The following is a 21298-nucleotide window of genomic DNA, read 5'->3' on the forward strand; positions in this document are numbered from 1 at the left end:
TGTGTGACGGGTGACTGGGTCACTACACTCGTGAATGGATTAAGACCATCCCATGGGAGATTAGCTGCCCAGAGTTAGCTGAGTTAGCTGCCCAGAGAGCAAGCTGGTACCTTCCTGGTATCCTGCTTTGGATTTTTATCATATTCCCCCTTTTGCTTGCTTACACTTGGGCCTCTTATGGGCACAGAGCCCATTCCCTGCTGGCAGAGTGCCCTCACATGCATGCTGGCACCATGACATTGAGACCATCCTATTGAATTGCGAACCATCTCTACCTTTTAAGTCACTGAGACTCAGTGTTTTCTCATAACATAACAAGCTGGGAGAACTAGTAACTATCCAGCCCTAAGACAGGCCTTGTTCTCTCGTTTGAGGAGACAATGGGAGCAATGGAGTGAACTGGGGGTGCTCTCCTGGTAATATGATATAGAGGGGCACACAACACAACACCCAGAGTATAAAGCCTGGCATCATGCTTGGGGTGCACCTAGCTCTGAATTCTGCTAATGGTGCACACTCGATCACTCCTCTCCTGTTCTCTTCTAATCTGAACCTTTCCCTCTACTCAACAGTCCCTCAGCCTGGGAAGATTCCACACTCAGGACTGTGCCCAAGACTGAGAGGCCGTCTCAGGCAACCTGTTGCTAGCTACTGGACAGAACCACAGGGCTGAATCAGGTCCATCTTCAAATATCCTGAGGTTCAAATGGAGATGCAGAGTCTACTGTTCTAAGGCAGCCACGATCCTGACGCAGAGTCTACTGTTCAAAGGCAGCGACGATCCTGACAGACTACCTTTGCATTCGCGTCCTCACTCAAGCTTCCCGAGTTACAGGTCGGAATTCTGAACCCCACAGTGGTCAGCATCAGCCCTCAGCAGCACAGCATTTAATAGAATGTAGAGGCTGATGAGATGGCTTGGCGGGCTAAGTGCCTGCTTCTGCAGCAAGAGGATCTGGGTTTGGTCTCCAGCACTTAAATAAAAAGCCAGGCACAGTGGCAGAGGCCTAAAATCCCCCTATAAAATCACCTTAACTTGATTTACAAATGATCGTATCACTTCTAAGTGCACAAATTAACTCCATGGTGTTATGTGAGCAACCTCTATATGTGAGCCTGCCTGCTCACTGGGAAGAGTCTGTGGCTGTTTCTCAGCACTTGCTTTTCTTGTCCTCTCTGTCTTTAGATTCTGCCACACAGAGAGAAGTGATTTACCTTCCTATGTAGTAATAAAGACCCACAACTTCGACACCAAGCACCCTACTTTGCTGCTTTTTGACCTGTACTAAAACGTCATTGTTGAAACAGCAAAGCCTGACAACAAAGACTAAGATGATAATGTTTGAGTTTTATCTGGGTCTATACGAGTAGACTTCAAGCCTCTTTACAAGTCCCAGGAAGAGATACACTTTCCTGTGTGATCTACAGCACACAGGGAACATACATGTGCATCCATGTATAAAAATATAACGAAGTTTACATCCAGCTATCCCTGGCTATATTGTGAGCAGTGGGCACACTCTGTCATGCCACATACTCAAGTTCATTTGCTAATGAACAAAAATATTGGCATGGCCTACTCAAAGCACTCTGCAATCCAGTTAGGAAATGAAGCTTGTCATCTGTACATAACTACCCCGAGCCACAGTATATGGGCCAATCCACAGTGTTCCAGGAAACATCCTGAGAGGTGAGGGAGAACAAAAAGTCAAAGGAGCTGTATAGACCAGCTCCTTTATGGCCAGTTCCAGAAAAGGCCACAGCAGGGATGACATCCGAGAAAGGAATCCGCATGAGCGGGGGAGCTTGTGAAAAAGCAACTCATTTTATAAAACCCTCTCCCGGCTTCAGCAGCACATCAAAAATCGGAACTCAAGAACTCCTTGAAGCATTTTCAGTGACCCACGCTGCCACCAAAGGTCATTTACAAGGCAGGGGCTGTGAGAAACTGATTTTATTCCAACCTTATTTTGAATGTGTTCAACCGTGATGTGTGTGTATGTGTGTGTGTTGAGTTTTAAAGCAAGCTGAGGGACAGTGGTTGCTATAGCAGTGGCGTTTGCGGTCATCAGGTGACCTCAGGGCTGGACAGGGTTTGGAGGAGCGTGTTCTGAATACTGATTGAGCTCTCAGCTGCATGGAGGCCAATGGCCTGTGTCGTGCGCATTCCCACTTGTATTCTCAGGAAAAGGCACTAGACCAAATCCTTATTACTGTCCCCACTCAGGGAGAAGCTTCTGTGAGATCTGAGTAGAGACACAGTCATGCAAACAGCGGAGGCTCTGTGGTTAAGGGAAAACCAGACATGGACACAACACCAGCGCCAGCCACTTGTTGAAGCTCCAGGCTGCACAACTCCAAGCCCCTTTCATGACAGACAGGCAATGTGTGTTTTCAGCCATCACGGCAGAGTTTGCCCTGTTAATCTTATCAACGTCTTCAGAAGACATTTTAAGAAGGTATTGCGTGTGTGAGGCTGTACAATTCGCTCTTAGGAGTGGGCAGCTCAGCTGGAACAGGGTTACAAAGGGAACCCAGGTATTCCAGCTTCCTATCCCCAACAGGAGCCCATCTCTGGACAGTCACACGTACTTGCCTGTATACTTCAGTCCTAATGTCTCATGTTTAACAGATACCACCGTCAACAGATGCTGAAACTGGCTGTTTGAGGGGTGGGGAATAAACCCAAGCTTTGCATAGCCATCTGTACACAAAGGCTGGGTGGGAAATCTGTGAAATGAGTGACCTTTCAAAGTCACCTCCGGGCCTCTGGGCAGTGATCTGAGAACGACGACAGGAAAATTGCTGAGGAATCTACTCTAAAACAGGGTGCAAGACAGCCTGCTCGGATGCAGGAGAGTACTCATGAGTTCACCCAGTGTAACCTTCCCAGTAGGAGAGAATCCTCCTCACGTTCTCCAGCGATATCCACTAAGCCACCATGGAATGAGGGACTCACCATTGGTGGATGGACAGGGTTCAAACAGTAAGGAAACCATCTCCATCACTGCTCAAGCCAAGTGAGTGAGAATCCAGAGTGGTGTGGTGTATATGGGGAACCTCCTGAGATGTTGTTGTGATCCCCAGAATCTACCCGGCTGCTGAAACAAGGGCAGCGGGCTGCGTCCCCGGCACCCGGCCGCCCCCACTGCTAGCTTTACCTGAAATAATTACACGGAAACTGTATTCTTTTAAACACCGCTTGGCCATTATATCTAGCCTTTTCTCGGCTAACTCTCGCACCTGGACTAGCCCATTTCTAATAATGTATGTAGCCCACGAGCTGGCTTACCAGGAATGATCTTAACCTGTGTCTGTCTGGAGTGGGAGAACCATGGCGACTCCCTGACTCAGCTTCTTTCTCCCAGCATTCTGTTCTGTTTACTCCACCCACCTAAGGGTGGGCCTATCAAATGGGCCTAGCAGTTTCTTTATTGCTTAATCAATGAAACCAACAGATTGATATATGACACTCCCACATCACCCAGCCTGCAGGCACGACCCTCTGTGGTTCCCACAGAAAGCCTGAGTGGAACAGTATCGCCGAAAGGAGACGCAGTGGATTTTCCTGTTTTGTTTCTACCACGAAACAGAATAAGAAATAGATTTCATTTAATGTTAGCACACACACACACACACACACACACAGACACACACACACACACACACATACATACACACACACACACACTCACACACACACACAAATGAGTCAAGTTTTAGGAAATAAAACCTTTTCCACATTGCAATAATATTAATTCTATTATTGCAAAAAAATTTTAAAGATCTAGTCATGACCCCTGAAGTCGACTTTCAGTAGACTTAGGTAGAGAGTACACAACTGTTATCTGGAGAAAAGAGGGCAAACGGCACAGAGAGCCTGGTCTTCAGAGTCTGCTCCGGGGATAGGCAAGCTGGTTATGTCTTTGGAAAGAGTCAGAGATGGAGGCCTAGGGCTGCAGAGAGGTTAAATGTGAGAGGAACAGAGAAACATGAGGATTCAGGGATGTCTTCCTAAGGACGCTCTATTTCCCAGAATCCTATTCTTCAGAGAAAGGAAGCGGGAATATTCCAGGGCCTCTGATAGAGAATTAGGACACTACAAAAGAAATCAGAAAAAGATGAAATTGGGTGGGTGAGGTGGCTCTGCAGGTAAAGGGGCTTGTCACCAAGCTAGATTACCTGAGTGCTATTCTCAGAACCGTCTACTAGAAAGCAAGAACTGACTCTTGAACTTGTCCTCTGCCCCTACATGTGTCCCCACATGCATACACGTGCCCCACATACATACATGTGCCCCCACATGCATACATGTACCCCCACATGCATACATACATGTGCCTCATACATACATGTGCCCCCACATGCATTCATGTGCCCCCACATACATACATACATGTGTCCCCACATACATACCTGTGCCCCCACATACATACATACACATGCCCCCACATACATGCATACATGTGCCCCCACATACATGCATGTGCCCCCACATACATGCATGTGCCCCCACATACATACATGTGCCCCCACATACATACCTGTGCCCCCACATACATGCATACATGTGCCCCCACATACATATATGTACCCCCACATACATACCTGTGCCCCCACATACGTACCTGTGCCCCCACATGCATACCTGTGCCCCCACATACATACCTGTGCCCCCACATGCATACCTGTGCCCCCACATACATACCTGTGCCCCCACATGCATACCTGTGCCCCCACATACATACCTGTGCCCCCACATACATACATACATGTGCCCCCACATACATACCTGTGCCCCCACATGCATACATGTGCCCCCACATACATACCTGTGCCCCCACATGCATACATGTGCCCCCACATACATACATACATGTGCCCCCACATACATACATGTACCCCCACATACATATATACATGTGCCTCATACATACATGTGCCCCCACATACATACATGTGCCCCCACATACGTACCTGTGCCCCCACATGCATACCTGTGCCCCCACATACATACCTGTGCCCCCACATGCAAACATGTGGCCCCACATACATACATGTGCCCCATACATACATAACACAAACAACATGACTCCTGCACCTTGAGTGCCTTAGAAAATACAAAATTGAGATAAAAAATATGGTGGCTACCTTCAAACAAAGTATTAGCTTCAAATTTCTCACACAAGCCTTTTTAACTGGAAACTATGATTAAAATATAAATATCCTGAAATGTGACCCACAGCCAAACTGGAGTCATATTATTCTTTCTTTTTGAATCAAAAACTTAAAGAAAGAAAAATGGATATTTGCCTTCTAGTATTCCACAGCTGTACCATGATCAATCTAATTTCAGCTTTTAAGAAAATAATTTCAGGATAACAATTTCTAGATTTACCACCAGCATATACCTTCTTCTGCATCAAGTTCTAAGCACTATGGATGGAGGGGTTTACTGCCAGTCTGGTGGATGCGTGGCTTCACCACGAGAGGTCAACCCAACCGAGCGGCAGCCATGCATGTGAAATCTTCTGAGATTTTGGTAATTACTCCAAAAACCCATTAGGAATTAGAATGCAATTATGCCTATATTATACCAATAGCAATCTTTTTGCATGCATAGCTAACTATAGGAAGGGAACATTCAAACAGGTATTTCCTCATTTTATGTCTTTATTTAGAAAAAATAACGTCATCCCACAGTTTCAGAAGACAAAAGTTAAAATTATAGAGACAACACCAGAAGTCTAGAGCCAGTAATGGAATACACAGAGAGTTCACAACATTTACCTGGGCAAGCCAAGAGGCTCGCGACAGAAAACCCACCCGGAAGCTCATCCGTATGTCTGGATGGCCGTCTACTTCCCCCTGGCCATTGCTGTCACATCTGCCACAGAGCACAACTGGCAAGTGTGTGTGAAAGTGTCGGCGAGAGTGCAGAGCATGTGGCCCTAGGGGCTTCGGCTATGTCACTGGGTTTTCATCCATCCTCTTCCAGGGGGAAAATCTCCCCATCAGCTGTACATGGTTGAATAAATAAAGCCTTTGAAGCAGATTCAGCAAACGCAGCTCCATCTCATAATGGATTATCATTAGCAAGACACAAGTTTAGGTTAATTGACTGAAACAAGTATAATGTCTCAGGCTGAATAAGCCTTGTATTTATTCATGTAATTTCATCTCCTTATGGAAGCCATCGTCACCTCCCTATATGTTTTCCCAATCACTTTCTACTTATACGTCCCGCCTCAAAGCAATCTGAGTTTCAAAAAAACAAACAAAAACAAAAAAAAAAAACACTGCATCGTCCAACTAAAAGAATGTTGTATGTTAATATCACTTCAGAAATCAAAACTAGCATCTGCCTAGTTTTGGGCAGTAGAGTTCTCTCTGTCACACTACCTACTGTAGTGTGAGCAGATCTAGGTCCATAATTACACACATCCAGTGTGGGCTACTTTATCTTAGCATGAGGTTCCATGCTGATTGCTGCTAACCTGAGCTCTGTGGACAAAAATACATTTTAATATCAAATATAAATGAAGGTTTTTCCTTACTTGTCATTGCCATGGGTAATGTTCATACAGCAGGTATGGATAATCTTGTATACAGTAAGCATGATTAATAAATATTGCATTCAATACAGGGATCAGGTTTACTTGATACACATTAGAATAGAGAATTATGGGCCAAAGAGGAAAATGACTGAACAGCAAAAAATACACTGATAACGTATAGGACAAAAAAAAATGTCTTTCTAGAGTTTAAATAGCACCTGAAGAATAACTCTCAGGCCTAAGGTGGGCTTGAATCCATTGCAGGATGGGTTTCAGAGTTCCTGAGGTGCTACCTAAGAACCCTAGGAGAGTCAGACCACTTCAGAGCATTTTGGTAAGAAAAAAGGAAGGAAGAACACTTAGAAACTGGATCTGTGTGCTAGACAGCCAGTGTCTCCAACACCAAAACGAGAAGACAGTTAGAGATGTGGTAGTGAACGTGAGATCCAGCACCTGAAATCTCAAGAGCAGAGATTCCTGGCAGGGTGACTTTTTTCTAATCCTTCCCAACACAAATGAAACCCTTTTCCACTGTGGATGGTCTGCCCCATCATAGACCCCATCCCCCAACTGTCAGAGGTCTCTCCCAGAATAGACCCCACCCCCCACCTGTTGGTGGTCTGCCCCATCATGGACCCCACCCCCCATCTGCCAGTGGTCAGCTTTCCTAGCTGGATAAAGGGCAGTGATGCTATCTAGTGCTTCTCTCCAACATTTAAACACTGGCTCTGGCACATACAGACAGGCGCTTGTTGGATACACAAACATGACTGATTCAGTGATCCCTCCCCTTTCGGGAGTGAAGTTGTTTTTCCATGGTCGTCACACTCATAGTCACTACCGTCTAATTTTATTTTAATTTACTTATTAAGCAATATAAGAACAAAAAACTAAAGCAAAAGGGCAAAGGTTACTTATTTGCATATATTCAGCATAAACAAAACACCTCTTAATTGACTTAACAGCTCACCCCACTGAGCCCACTGGGTTCAAAGCAGCTGAACTATCCCATCTGACTTGCCGTCTACAGAGTCAGGCCCACCACGAGGATCTGTTGGTGGTATTAAACCTGCAGCTCTTGGTCTCATACTCTGCTGTAGTGGTTCCTTGTTGCTCCTGCTTGGGTGAGCTGGGCTCAGACAAGAGTCTGAAGCCTGGTGACTCTTTCTTTCTGTGGGATGTTACTGCTCCCTCTGTACTTGGCTCCAGGAAGACAAGGGGCATTATTAAATTATTTGACAATGGCAAAGTAAACTAAGACAGCGTTAGCTCCACACAGTTTTAAATAGGATTTGTTGCCTGAGATTATTCTTGCCTCTTTGGATAGAAAGCACCTGCTCCTGAAATAAACCTGAGAACTGATTTAATATTTGATTTTGGTTTGAAGACAGCGACAGGGGCTAATGTTAAAGGTTAACTGATCATGTTTATGGAACACTGGGGGCTTTATTCATGGTAAATACATATTTAAAGACAACCTGGGGCCAACAATGCACTGGGGCATATACGATATTAATAAGGCCAGTCTCTCTTATTATAACTTCAGTTATTATGAATAGTGACTGAATCTGTAAATCTCCATTCAGAAAACGCAATCTTCTGAATGACTTCAGATCTTTCATTTAAAAGGCCCACAAAACCGAAGGCCAACCAACACTCACTTTGAACAAGCACCAGTTGGGGAGATGACTCAGTGGTTAAAGCGCTTGCCCAGAATGGAGTTTGGGTCCCTAAACTCACACAGATGCTGAGTGGGTGTGGCAGAGCATCTGGAAATTCTAGCTTCACGAAGCAGAGATAGAGGATGCCCTGAGGAAGCTGACATGAGGGATAAATTGCACATGTGAGCTCTGGGTCTGAGAGCAGCCTTGTTGAACTGTGGAATATTCCTTTACACTGTGTGAATGTATGCCACTGTGATTGTTTAAATAAAGAAGCTGACTGGCCAATAGCTGGGCAGGATAAAGTTAGGTGGGAGAACCAGACTAAGGATACTGGTAAGAAGAAGGGCAGAGTCAGGGGAGTCACCAGCAACATACAGGAAGGAAACAGGAGGTATGAGATGAAAAAGAGGTAACACCATACGGCAGGATGTAGATTAATAGAAATATTTGTAAGAGCTAGCTAGTTAGTAACAAGCCTGAGCTATCAGCTGAGCATTTATAATTCATATTAAGTCTCCTTGTCTGTTTTTTGGGAGCGGCTACCTGGACAGGAAAACTCTGCCTACAGTGAACAGGTAGAAGAATGATTGAGAATAGCTCCAGATAAAACCCTCGAGCCTCTGTGTGGTTGTAAACACACACGCATTTGCACCCTCACACAGTATGCCCACACGTTTGCAAACATGTATACACACGTGCATGTGCACATACACAAATGGGAAAGGAGAATTAAATACATCTCTAAATCACAGGGCATTATGGAAAAAGGTAGCTGAAGACAAACATACCCCCCACCCCGCAAATCTTAGTTAGATTCTTCTGTAGTTATGACTTAAATAATAATTCCTACTATGACTATAATAAAACAAATTGAAAAGTTTTAGCTTAATAAGAATTTAAATATATGCAAAAGCAATGTCCCAGTACTTGGGAAAGGCAAAACACCCACTCCCTGCCCTCTCCTCTGATGTTTCTAGAATCATGGCAGGAAAGGCATTTTTAGCTAATGATCTCTAATGGAAGTCAGTTCCCATCTTCATTTCCAAAGCATTTGAGATCAACTGACAGAAACAGGTTATACTGTAGGACACATCTCTGTCTCTGATGCACATCAATTTTCATACGTTACTGCCAAGTCCACACAGAGAAGGTGAAAAAGAGACACCCTGAAAAGGAACGTGTGTTCTAATTAGTTGGGGGTGATGATTTGCTATTGAGAGCAGTGTTGTAGGTCTCCAGTGCGGTCCCTTCCCATCAGTGACAGCCAGTGAGATTTCTAACAATGGTCGGGGCAGTATTCTCATCTGAAGCCACACAGAAGTTTGAAGAATTGTGTGTTTAAGAAGCAAACATCTACTCTGCTGGCAAACAACAGACAGTTGGGTATCAACTCTGCCTGGGAAATTCAGGAGGTTCAAGGAATTGACAATGATGATGATAGATCCATTTATTTCATGTGTATGAATTCATGTTTTACCTGCTGGAGATCAGTAGATGGTGTCAGATCCCTGGAGAGGCTGTGAGCCACTATGTGGGTGCTGAAAACTGAATCTAAGACCCTGTAAGAGCAACAGGTGCTCTTAATTGTTGAGCTATCTCTCTAGAGCCCAAATTATTACTTTTTAACTAAAATGAAAGCAAACTGCTCTAATTTATGAGAAAAAGGAAGAAAATGATTCACTTCAGGTAAAGACCAAGCTAGACCACACGCTGTTAATGGGTAAAGTGAAATCCAAGTAGTCATTCTGTGTCTGTTTAATGTTCTGTGAGGATCAACCACTGGCAATAACCACATCAAGCAAACCACCCTCACATTTTCAGGAAATTTCAATGCTGGAACTTACAAGTTGTCTGTGACTTTGGTCTCTGTGGTAATTTGAATTTAATTGGCCCCCATAATCTCAAAGGGAGTGGTACTATTGAGATCTTTGTTAGAGTGGGTATGGCCTTGTTGGAGGAGGTATGTCACTGTGGAGGCCAGGCTTTGAGGTTCCCTATGCTCAGGATACTGCCCAGTGTCTCAGTTGACTTCCTATTGCCTGCAAGATACACAACTCTCAGCTGTTTCTCCAGCACCAGGTCTGCCTGCATGCCGCCATGCTTCCCACCGTGGTAATGGACTGAACCTCTGAACCTGTCAGCGAGCCACCCCAATTAAATATCTTCCTTTATACAAGTTGCTATGGTCATGGTGTCTCTTCGTAGCAATAGAAATCCTAACTAAGACAGACTCATTACTTAACCTGGTTTCCTGAATCTAGATTCCTTTGACTTTTAAAAAGAGTGGTAGCGCCATCTTTCAGGATCCATCAACTCAAGTATTTGACATTGGTTATCTGCTACTATTCAGCACAATCTTGGAAGAAAAAAAAAACCATACAGGTCCTGGTATCTAAGTGTCCTTATAGAAAGGGACCATCAACCTAAATATATGTTCTTTTAAAATATTTTACTAAGTCCTTGAGAATCTCATACAGTGCATTTTCATGATATTTATCTTCGATTCTTCCTTTTATCTCCTTGCTGGCTTCCTAACTCTCTGGCTCCACGACTCTTCTTCTGATACAGGAATCCATTGACTCCAGTTAGTGTGGTCCATATAGTCTTGGTTTGGGCCATCCACTGGACTGTGATCAACAAATCTACCAAGAACCACACCTCAAAGAAAATTGTCTCTCTCTCCATCCCCTGGAAGCCATCCACTATTCGTAGCTCCTCAGTCAGGGGTAGGAGCTCATGAAACACTTCCTTCTCTGAGCTAGAATGTTGACTCTCTTGGTCCTGTGCAGGCAATCACAGCTGCAAGCTCACAAGTGTGGTGATTCTCTGACACTCAGAAAACATTGCCTGGCTCTGGTCCTCCTCAACCTCTGGTTCTTGTAGTCTTTCTGCCTCTCCTCCACGATGGTCCCCAAACCTTGGTGAGGAGGCGACACTCTATACTGTTCCCTCCTTCCATTTATCCATTTTCCTACTTGTCTCCTCCCCTTCGGGGTTTATTACCTCATGTTAAACACTGCCTTCTTCCTAGAGCGGTCCATAAAACTGAAAGTGACTGAGGAAAGAATAATTAAAGCCATCATCAGTCTGTGAGAAGAGATTGGTGTGGTTTTTCTCCTGGACGGAATTATCCCATGTGTCTGGGAAAGGATAAAGGAGCTCTTACTGGGGAGGAGAGGGCAGAGAATACATTTCACAATTTTGCTTAAGTGAGCTCTGTCAGTAAACCATTTATTAGGTATTAAAACCCTTCAGAGAAGAAACTGAAGAAAATGGTTAAGTAGCTGGGGCAGAATGGAGGGAAGGTTGGGACACCACACACCCTCAGGTACACCCTGAACTTAGGAAATCATTATCTACACAGAAATGTAATCATTAAACATCCCTCAGCCCTTACACTGTCGCCAATCCTAGTTTGGCTTTTACATGGGTTGTTTATAGGACTTTGACATTCAAGAGTTGACTTTTCCCTTAAAAAAATGCACTGGGTTAATTTGAAACATGATCTGGTTCTCCGAGTTGATTTGTTTCCTAACTATTAAATCTATTACAAAACATCCCAACTTGGGGAGAGTCAGAGTTGCCAGTGGATACTGTTGCTGGCCTTCTGTGTATATAGTTGCCAGCCTTCCCTGTATATAGTTGCCTTCACAAAACCTGAAGCTTCCTGCATAGTTCGAAGTCCTAGGAATCACTGGAACCTGACTGAGGCAAACACTGGGTTTTCTCAGACAAGCTCTGAAATTTGGTTCTTTCTTCCAAAGAAGAAAAGTCATTAAATCCAGCACAATGCTTTGATTAAAGAGTACATTCTCAAGACTTTTATTAAAAACAAAGCAATAATAAATGACAAGAAGAACCAGGGAAGGATGGGGGCTAAAGTTACAAACCACCCACGGTCATAATAAAATGTCTGGGACTCTACCAACTTGGTATGCTTATAAAAACCAAATAATCACTAGAACTGGGCGGGGTGGATCATATCTATAGTCCCAGCACTTGGAATGCTGAGGCAAGAGGAATGTCAGCAATTGAATATAGCCTGGGATACATAGTGAGCTGCAGGCCAGCCTGAGCTACAATGTGAGACCCTATCTTCAAAAAAAAAAAAAGAAAAAGAAAGAAAGAAAGAAAGAAAGAAAGAAAGAAAAAAGTCCAAAACCCTCATAAGGGAGGAGAAATAAAGTTGGGCTCAATCACGGATACATTTGTCCATCAAAATGTTTTCTGAATGTCTATTGTGTATGAGGCTTTGAAACAATGTAGACAAGATCCCTGCTCCTAAAGATAGTGGAGGGTACTGAGCTGTGGGCAGGCAATCACAGGGTATGAAAAACATCAGAAGGGGGGCAGGAGGGGATAGGGTAGAGGTCACTCATAAGGAGAAAACAGGTTCAGGGAGGGAAAAGTGATGTCTAACATCTCAGAGAGTGGGACCAGAACTTTGGAATGCTGTAGTAATATTCCATTTATATTTTAATAAATAAAGCTTGACTAAAGTTCAGAGAGTAAAACAGCCACACTGGCCAGCCTTACAGACCAGGTCGCAATAACACACAACTTTAATTCCAGGAGCCACACTAGCTTGCCATAGAAACCAGGCAGTAGTGGTGCACGCCTTTAATCCCAGAAATAGAGAGGAATATAAAATGGGAGGAGATGAGTCTCATTCTGAGATTCCTGGAGGCAGGATCACCATTTTGGACCAAGGTCAAGGTGAGAGCCAGTGACTGGCTGCTTTGCTTTTCTGACCTTCAGGGTGAAACCCAATGTCTCTCTCTGAGTTTTTACTAATCATGCGTCAGAAAGAATGCTACACACCTGAGTTCCTGGTTCCATTGGTGCCATTCTGCAACCCTGAGTGATTTCTGCTATCGCTTTCTCTGTTTCATCAATAATGATACTGTTGAATGAGCATTGATGAAATAAATGCGTGTCACAGAGCTGGCAGTTTGTAGCAAATGGCAAGTACCCAATAAATGTTAGCTAAAGTGGTATTAATGGGCACAACAGGCCAAGAACAGCCAGCTAAAGGGAGGAGAGGAAGGAGGTGTGTGTCCAGAAAGGTGGACCTGTGAATGAAAGAACCGAGTCTGAGCCAAGTGATGGGGGCGTGCTCTGAGGAAGAGATGCAAAGATGAAACTAAAGCTGGAAAAGCAAGCAGGGTCCAGCTCCATGGAAGCCCTCCAGAACTCGGCTCGGAGGAGGATCACATTTGCGTTAACCACCTTGGCCTTGGCATGAAGATACAATGGGGAGTGAAGTGACTGGGGGCAGGAATACCAATGATGAGATTTTTTTTAAAACACGACTCCTTGGCTGCTGTAGGTTTTCACACACAAAAGTGTATCTCAATCCAGAAAGGATCCTGGAGTTGTCATTAGCTTGTCTGTTAAGCATTTCATTGACTGATGGAGTCACTCATTCATTCAATAAGCATCTACACCTGAAGGCTAGCATTTCTTCCACTCATCCACCCATCCATCCATCTACCCATCCATCATTCATCCATCCACCCATTTACCCACACATCAATCCATACACCCACCCACCCACACATCTATCCATACATCCACGCAACCATCCACCCACACATCCATCAACCCACCCACTCACCCCCACACACATCAATCCACCCACCCACCCCACACATCAATCCATACACCCACCCATCCATCTATCCACCCATCCATCCACACATCCATCCATACACCCACCCACACATCCACCCACCCACCCATACATCCACTCACCCATCCACGCACACATCCATCCACCCACCCATCCTTCAAGCATCAAGACCTGAAGGTACTGTTCAGCACTTCCTTCATTCAGCCACCCATTCACCAAGCATCCATACCTGCCAAGGTGACAACGGCTGTGACAGATGTTAGCAAGCATCGCCCTGCATGGCCCTACTCTCCAAAGCATCTTGCCCAGCCATGACTGCACATGTCCTATCAAAGTCAGGAAGCACCTCACCCTAGCGACCCAGATGACTTGCAGGAGCAAAGGTGCTTTGTAGGGAGGTCAGACGGCAGTGCGACAGAACAGATTAAGATGAAGCCCAAAGCAGGAGGGTGGCTTTGCCTTCATCCTGGGAAACAGAAGCACCACTAACGACATCAGTGAGCAGCTGACTGCGTCCTAGTCATGAAACATCCAGTAACAGTCAACATTTGCTAAACAGCTTGTCTTTGGATCTCTGGTGAGTCTACAGATTCATCATGGCATGGAATCCTTATACCCATCCTAGAGTGGGAAGAATGAGTCAAGGGCATGTCCCCAGAGACACAGAATTAATGCGATAGAACATCTTCATCTCTACACCATGTGATCTCTGTGGCCGGGGCTCTAGCTCGATAGCAGAATGCCTACCTACTATGGGCAAGGTCCTGGCTTCAGCGCCCTACACAGAAAAAGAGAACACAAGGATTGACCTCTGGCCAGTGTGAGCCACCAAGCTGACTGGAGAATGCAATCTAATTCTGACATCTAAAATATCAAAATCTCTCCAGGGCTAATGAAGATCAATGCTAGCTCTTATAGTAGAAAAACCAAACTTGGAAAGCTAATTACACGAACAATATATTATCTGTGTTACCAAGAGATGCATCCTTACAGAAGTCAAATCAAATGAATATGGTGAGATGAAATGAAGACGCTCATCAAATGAGTACCATTTTGACACTTTTTGAAGTCGATTTTACCATACCATATGGCAAGAATGTATCAGGAATGTTTCAGGCCGTACCATATGGCAAGAATGTATTAGTAGTTATCCACTGTGGCTACACTCATATTAGGTTAAAGCCTAATCTGAGAGTGGGAGCCTTTTGCACAGGCCTGTCTGGAAAGGTGTAACCATAGGAAAGTGAACAGCCTAAGAGAAGGAGGCCTGTTACTCTTGGTTTTCCAGTAAGCCAGAGTGTGGGAAGAAACGTTGATTACCTAAATGACAAACAGGTGGACTAGATCATACTCAGACTCTGTACGGTTTCACCAGGCAAGCAGAGCAAGTGTGGAATAAGTATATTTAAGTCATGAGCCCTAGGAACTATTTCCAAATTGACAGAAAGGGGGTTAAACAATCCCTCTGGATCGAAAGAAACCACCTGCACCTTGTTAGCTGCTGGATGCCAAGAGTGAGGGGGAACCCTGCGCTTGGGCTCTTCCCGGACAGTGGTAAGATCCCAGGCCAGACGGCATTTTAAAATCTAATCCCGCTCTATGTGTCTCTCCCGCCACTCTCCTACATTATTTTCAAAGCAGTCACAGCCATTTCCACAAGATACGATCGTTTTATAGGCACTTACCCCCTCCCCGCCCCTCGAAGAATACAGCCTTCTTAACTGCTATGAGAGAGAGAGAGAGAGAGAGAGAGAGAGAGAGAGAGAGAGAGAATAAAGATTACAGAACTAGTAAAAACTACCACTGCTAAGGAAACACACACGCCCAACCCGCACCGAGCACAGCTTTTCACACACACATTTAAACACAGCTCACTAACAAAACCTTAAACACATTCGCTTGCCAGGCACGTTCTCCAGGACTCATTTGCCACCCCTGAAAAGTAACTCGGATGCCCAGGTCGCTAGCCACAGAGGCTGCCTGATGTCACCTGCCCGGCCCTGCCAGGAGCTCCCTGCAGGACTTGGGGGGACCCTCCTCCCAGCTTCCACCTGCCCTCTTGGAGGACCCTTCTCTGTCCCCACTGGCAAGGAAACAGAGTAGTATTATCTTCGGCACTGGGTCATTTGCAAGACAGAAACGCTGGCGAGATGGGTCCCCAACCCAGCCACCTGCCCGAGTCCGCGTCACCACAGTCCAGTGGAGATCGCCTCGAAGGCTCCCCGACAGCCAGGAGGTGTGAACAATGAACTTGTCTGGGTTGGATCTCCCACACCCAACCACACAGCCCGGGTCCCGCCGTGGGAAGTTAGGAACTGAGCCCGCGGGGTCGGTTCCACGCGCAAAAGGGCCCACGCGCGTCCGCGGGCCGCGCCCCTCGCGTCGCCTGCCCGGGAGCTGGCCCGTTACCTCCTTCCTGCGGCTGGGCGCCCCGGGGCGGGTGATGAGGGCGGTCTCCTCGCACACCACGGCCACGTCCTCCACGAACACGCAGTCGGGCAGGCTCTCGTCGGCCGGCAGCTGCACCACCTGCAGCCCCAGCTTGCTGCCCAGCACGTCCACGTAGAGCTGGTGCTGGCGCTCGGCGCGAGCAAAATCCACCTCTTCACCCTGGGAGCGTCTCAGCGCGTGGCGACACAGGGACTCGGGCAGCGCCCGGACCACGGCATGTGTGGCCCGGCCGAAGACGGCGGGGTGGCCGAGGCCGGCCATGGCTCGCACGGAGAGACGGCGGCGGGGTTTGGCGCGGCGGCAGGGTCCTCCCGAGAGCAGCGCGCTCCCAGGCTGTGAGGCGAGCCGGGCAAGCGTGCGAGCGCCCGGAGGCTCCTCTTGGCAGCCGATGAATGTGCTGCTGCGGGAGCCCGGCTCGCGCCCGGAACCCTGCCTGCGCCACTGAGCATGCCCAGAGCTCGGGGCGCCGGCCCTGCGCCCGCGCGCCTACTCCTGCACTCCTGGCGCCTGCAGCAGCCCGGCCTGGGTCACCAAGGATGGACGCGGAAGCCGGAGACTTCCCAGCTCTGACGCTCTCCCTGGGCCTAGGTGTGTGTATCCCACAGCAGGTGCACACCTCACGTGGTCCCCCATGGGGACCTGGAAAGTGGGCAGTGCTCTACTGCACCTGCTGGAAAGGACTTAATGGTCAGGGTACTACATGAGAGGTGATTGTCCATAAACTTCCCCACTTTCTTCTTCACTGGGCACTGGGGACCTAGGTGTAGCAGCCTGTCTCTACCCATATTGCCTTGACTTTCTCCGAATTGACCTATTGTCCCATGTTTAACTCAGTATTATTCAAAGATTGCATTTCTTTCCACCCACAAGAAAGAATAATCCAGGAGACAGACACGTGGATGGTGTCGCAACTGAGTACCTAGAACCCTCTTTTCAAAAACAAAACAAACAACAACAACAAAAACCCCAAACAAAACAAACTAACAAAAAAACTCTGATACTTCAAGCCCACAGGGCGACTAAAACAAAGGGGAAAGTCTTTCATCTTGTTTACCAGCATTCCTAACCTATCTCCCCTCCTCCCCCCCCCCCCCCAAGGCTTAAGGCACAAAGGTAAGCCTGAGGCACATTACTGTGGGCTTTAACAACGTCCTGTTCCAGACTTCCCAACAAGCTATTGAAAGTCACTGGTTTAAACCAATAGTCACTTTAAATGCCAGGAAGAGCAGAGCTTGAGCAACACGTCACGCTGGGAATTTACAGCACCTCCTCCAAGCAGGAGCAAGCATCCCATGCAATCCCCTCAACTACCTTAAACAACTGAGACTTCTCGGCTAGGACAGCTATCTTCTGCAATCCTCTCGTCCTTCCCCCAACTCGTCCTTCCCCCAACTCGTCCTTCCCCCAACTCGTCCTCTAGATAAAGTTTTTGTCAGGATCCCAAAGATGGACTTGGAGGTCTCTGAATCCCTTTAACTGCATGCTAGCCACACTGATTAAATCTCCTTTCTCTGCTATTCACCACTATTCTTCTCTTGAGGACCAGTAGCTGAAGGTACCCCATGGGAACCCCCAGAGCTGGGAACTTTTGCCCTAAAACTTCGATAATATAAAACCTAGCCCTAGAATACGTCTCCCACAGCAACCAGTTCTGAAGAAAATGTGATCTAATGTGTTTGCCAGGAGTAAGGAGCAAGCATACTGTCCTTGTGATAGAAATGTGCACACTGTCACCTGCAGCTTCACAGTCAAGTTCCTTGACCTTGGGGAAGAGATGCCAACTTCCTTGCCACCTCACCCTTGCTGTGGGCACACACACTACACGGAACTCCTCGTTGACCTTCCTTTTCTTTTTCTCTAGAGGCTTCCTTTGTTTTACAGTGACGCAAAGCTCCCAGTTTTTCCTCTTTCACCCAACACAGTTTAAATAATCCAGGGGTATGCTCTGTTCAAGGGGACCATCTTCAACATGGAGGCTTCACTATCCGGCCCAGGGAAGCCTGGCCACACATAATGGGGCCCAGGGCAGCCTGGCCACACATGGGGCTCAGACCACACAGCTGCCAGGACAGGCAGCGTTGGGTTCCAGGAAAAACCATAAACTGACATCACTCAGGGAGGGTCAACACCTAATGTAAGCACCTCACATTCCAACCATTAGATAAGATTAGATAAGAACACCAGCTTTCCCTGAACTGGGACTCACCTATTCCCCATTTGCCAAGCCCTCTAGACAAACGTCAGCAAATCAGGGTCCCAAACCCTGGCAATCCCCTCACTCCAACCTCTACAATGACAAAAGCCCTATCCCAAGTGGGCTTGACAATCTCTGCTCTCAACTGCTGTGCCGGAGAGAGAATCCAAGTTTAGGCTTGAATAAAGACTCTTTGCTTTTACATATAAGTGTAGACTCGGTGGTGGTTTTGGGGAACCCAGCGATCTGGGGCATAATAGCACCTCTAAAATAATCTTTCACAAGACAGCATTCACGTACTTGAAGGCAAGTCTGATCTTTCTGCCATCTATCCTGACCCCAGCACTCTTAAAGCCTGACCTAGCAGAAAGCAGCTGCTGATTTGGTTCCAAAGTCCTTTAACATCCTAATCGTCTTCCTTTTGGTGAATATCACCATGCCCTTATCCCATCCAAGGCATGGTATGCAGATGTGAGAGAATCCTTCCTCTGTCTAACTGACAGGCACTCAGGGACCATCTTCAAAATCAAGGGTGTACCTCTAACAGACGGCTATTGCCTTCTACCTTGGACCAGGTGTGATGCTTTGCACCCACAATCCAAGTGCAAACACCCGGGCCAGGGCCCGGGCTTCTGTGCCCACTGCACTCATTTTTCCAGCGGTCTAGTGTCGAGGTCTGTGCTCCAGTCCTCTTGCTAAAACACCGAGCGTAACTTTTAGGAAGTCTCGATACCTAGGAAGACGTTCTCCTGGGCTGTTCTACAGTGGCTGTCTCAGCTGAACCCAGAGTAGATGGGGTGTCTCTTTTCTCCCTGTCCCCCGAGAATGTTGTGCATTTACAGTTGATAGAGCACCTCCCAGATTCTGAAATGAGAGGCCTTCAGTGAAGGGCAGCTGTGATCACTAGAAGCAAGGTCTCTAAGACCTTCTAGATTCATCTAAATCAAAACTCTCAAGAGGCCCAAGTCTGCCCTATTAGCACTAGCTTAAAAATCAGAAATCACTCCAATAGTTTTTAGGTGGAAGATTCCCGCCAGTCTTCGGAAGGTAAAAGTTCACCCATGTGCCAGGATTAAAACAGAAGGTTTTGTTTCTCCTCCTGTCCTTTGTTACTATGGACTTTACTCAATAGAAAGGCTGTATCTACCTCCAGCTAGCCATCACCCAGCCACCAAAATTTGTGTCTGTGCCTCACTGGAGACTCAACTCTTTTCTGTCACTCAGTGTCCTCAGCCCAGCTGTGAACAGGGACCTGTGTGTCACTCAGGGTTCGTGTTAGCCCGGCACATGATCAAAACGGGTAAGTCTCCCCCATAAATAGGTGCTGTCTGTGTCTTCCGTACTGAAATTGCGTAGCTTGTTTTTGGCAAATCTAATGTTGTAGTTTATCCTCATTTGATGTCATCTGCCTCTTTCCCACTTGTCTGAGTTTGATTCTATCACCTTGTGCATTATTTATTACTTCTCGTCTATGCCGTCTGAAATTTGATAACCGTGCCTTCTGTCTCCTCTAAGTACTTGTCAAGAAACGTTAGAATGTGCATACTGCTGAGAAGAGTAAGGAAAACACCACAGATCCAGTAAATGACTGTTTACGTGCCTCATGCTTCAGTGGTGGAAGGCTGTTCTCAGGACCACGGACTTCATGGAAGCTAATCCATCGACGAGTTCATTTTCCTCATGCATGTTTACTGAAAACTCCGGAGACGCAACACACCACACACTCCAGAGCGACGCAAATAGCATCAGAGGATCTCTGACCTCAAGACGCTCAGGATCTTCCCAGGAAAAAACACCCAAGCTCTGCGGAACTGGAACTACGATAAGCGTGGGGAGGCAAGTGACAAAGCACTCTAGGAGGCTGGGGGAAGAGCTGTCGCTGTGGCTGGCGGCGGCAGAAGAAAGCTGCCGACGTGGTTGGACTTGGTTTAGGAATGGGGTAATATTTTAGGATGTGAGTTATTAAAGAGGGGAAGAGAATTCTAAGGAAAGTATTACAAGGTGCTAGAGACTTGTCCAAGAGGACAACGGGTAGATCAACCCAATGCTACTGAAATAACTCTGGCTGCGGGGACAATGACAGCAGAACCACCCATATGATGTCACAAAGTGCAAACGGATCTCTTGACCTCAATGACAGCAGAACCACCCATATGATGTCACAAAGTGGCAAACGGATCTCTTGACCTCAATGACAGCAGAACCACCCCATGATGTCACAAAGTGCAAACGGATCTCTTGACCTCAATGACAGCAGAACCACCCCATATGATGTCACAAAGTGCAAACGGATCTCTTGACCTCAATGACAGCAGAACCACTCATATGATGTCACAAAGTGCAAACGGATCTCTTGACCTCAATGACAACAGAACCACCCATATGATGTCACAAAGTGCAAACGGATCTCTTGACCTCAATGACAACAGAACCACCCCATATGATGTCACAAAGTGCAAACGGATCTCTTGACCTCAATGACAGCAGAACCACCCATATGATGTCACAAAGTGCAAACGTATCTCTTGAGCTCAATGACAGCAGAACCACCCATATGATGTCACAAAGTGCAAACGTATCTCTTGAGCTCAATGACAGCAGAACCACCCATATGATGTCACAAAGTGCAAACGTATCTCTTGAGCTCAATGACAGCAGAACCACCCCATATGATGTCACAAAGTACAAACGGATCTCTTGACCTCAATGACAGCAGAACCACCCCATATGATGTCACAAAGTGGCAAACGTATCTCTTGACCTCAATGACAGCAGAACCACCCCATATGATGTCACAAAG

The 21298-nt window shown here is 46.5% G+C and overlaps 1 protein-coding gene across 2 annotated transcripts in view; it reads right to left on the reverse strand.

Moving 5' to 3' along the window:
* Window positions 1-16907, reverse strand: part of Ddah1 (dimethylarginine dimethylaminohydrolase 1) — a 126193-nt gene extending 109286 nt beyond the window's left edge. The window contains exon 1 of one of the 2 annotated variants that reach the window (XM_041651054.1): window positions 16263-16907. In XM_041651054.1, coding sequence (XP_041506988.1) covers window positions 16263-16565 — 303 coding nt within the window. In that variant the 5' untranslated portion in view covers window positions 16566-16907. The remainder of the gene's footprint in view (window positions 1-16262) is intronic. The other variant, XM_041651064.1, reaches the window with a different exon arrangement.
* Between the last annotated feature and the right edge of the window lie 4391 nt (window positions 16908-21298).

This window comes from Microtus oregoni, unplaced genomic scaffold (assembly GCF_018167655.1).
Source record: "Microtus oregoni isolate MIOR12 unplaced genomic scaffold, Mior012 000000F_ref0000247, whole genome shotgun sequence".
NCBI classification, from domain to species: domain Eukaryota; kingdom Metazoa; phylum Chordata; class Mammalia; order Rodentia; family Cricetidae; genus Microtus; species Microtus oregoni.